We start from the raw sequence: 1,497 nt of genomic DNA on the forward strand, positions 1-1,497 counted from the left end.
ACAAGACATTTACGAATGAAAGGCATATTTTTAAACATTTATCCTGATGCACAAAATTATTTCTCTGAACACAAAGACAAATTTATATAAGAGAACCCAATGAGAAAGCACTTTATAACAATTTAAAAAAATGTAGTATATGACTTGTATTTTAAAAACCTATTTCTGAGCAAGTTATTCAGTCCAAAATATCTCAGATTGGACACCCAATAAAATCTAAAATTTTCAGATTAGTAAATAAATGTATTGCCTTCTAAATTACCAAATGCATGTTGAACAAAGCGTTTATCTACATGAAATCTGATTCAAAGAACAATTAAGCTTAGGGACTTCCCCCATATGGTTTGAGTAATTATTATTCAATTAATTATAATTATAATAATTAATTATTCAAGTAATCGTTGAACCCAGAAACAGCTAATTAAGTAAGGTATTAAGAGCTTTTTTCTTTTTTAGTTACCATGATTTGCCGCTATTTGATAGTCGAAGACAAAAACAAATAAACGAAAAATAAATTGTGTAATTAACTAAGTCTTCTTATATGAAAAAAATCTATGTGGATCATTACAAATTAGACCCTATAATCCTCAAAATAATACAAAGTTTGGCAAGAATAAAAAAAAAATCTATCAAAGAATAGGAGATTAGGTTCTATATTGAAGTTATACAATCAGGAGAAAAATGTATGTACAGTAGAACCCAGTTTAGTAGCTATCTGGATTAAGCGGCAGTAAAAGTAAAATAAATAAAGTACTAAGAAAACACGAAGTTCGGTAAAATGAAACAAAATAAATGATTTATTTAAAAACAAATTTGATCCTTTTTCTCAACTTTATTCTTTTTAAAAAACCACTCAGGTCATTTTCAAGGATACTTTAAGTATCTGAGTGGTCGAAACGTTGGAAGATTTTTTAAAAAGAATAAAGTTGAGAAAAAGGATCAAATTTGTTTTTAAATAAAATAAAACCACTCTCAAACAAGAATATATTAATAAAAATTAATCTAAAATAATTTTTTTTACTACTATGAAATGCTTAAAGATCGTTTGTTTATTTAAAACATCACATTAAACCATGTGTCTAAAGATTTTTTATTTTGATTATATTAAATTAATTTAATAAGTTTAATTTCGTTATATTATATATACGTATTACCAATGCATTAAGTTTGAATTGGATTTTGATTTTTTTAAATATACTCTGAGGATTAACCTATTCTTTTACTTAACAGATTATTCGGGTCCGAGATGTAAGCAGGGTTTTATTCGTACTGTACTGTACTATATATTTTGAATTTTAAGTTATTGTCATAATCAAATACACTTGTTTAACCGTATTTCTTTTTCCTAACTAACTCACCATGATAGTAGCTTGGATACTCTATGGACCCTTGAGCTTCCAAGTCCCCGTCAATCTTGTCGACCGCCCGACCACCTCCCGCAACAATGGCCCCTGCACAAACTACCAAGCAGCACAGACTGGAGGTTATCAGCCACAT

The 1,497-nt window shown here is 28.2% G+C and overlaps 1 protein-coding gene across 1 annotated transcript in view; it reads right to left on the reverse strand.

Moving 5' to 3' along the window:
• LOC106678360 (uncharacterized) overlaps positions 1-1,497 on the reverse strand; it is a 36,521-nt gene extending 35,024 nt beyond the window's left edge. Inside the window, exon 1 of the mRNA XM_014416828.2 lies at positions 1,359-1,497. Within this exon, the coding sequence (XP_014272314.1) occupies positions 1,359-1,497 (139 nt within the window). The remainder of the gene's footprint in view (positions 1-1,358) is intronic.

The sequence above is a fragment of the Halyomorpha halys genome, unplaced genomic scaffold, assembly GCF_000696795.3.
Source record: "Halyomorpha halys isolate HHAL.00 unplaced genomic scaffold, Hhal_1.1 Scaffold135.1, whole genome shotgun sequence".
NCBI classification, from domain to species: Eukaryota; Metazoa; Arthropoda; class Insecta; order Hemiptera; family Pentatomidae; genus Halyomorpha; species Halyomorpha halys.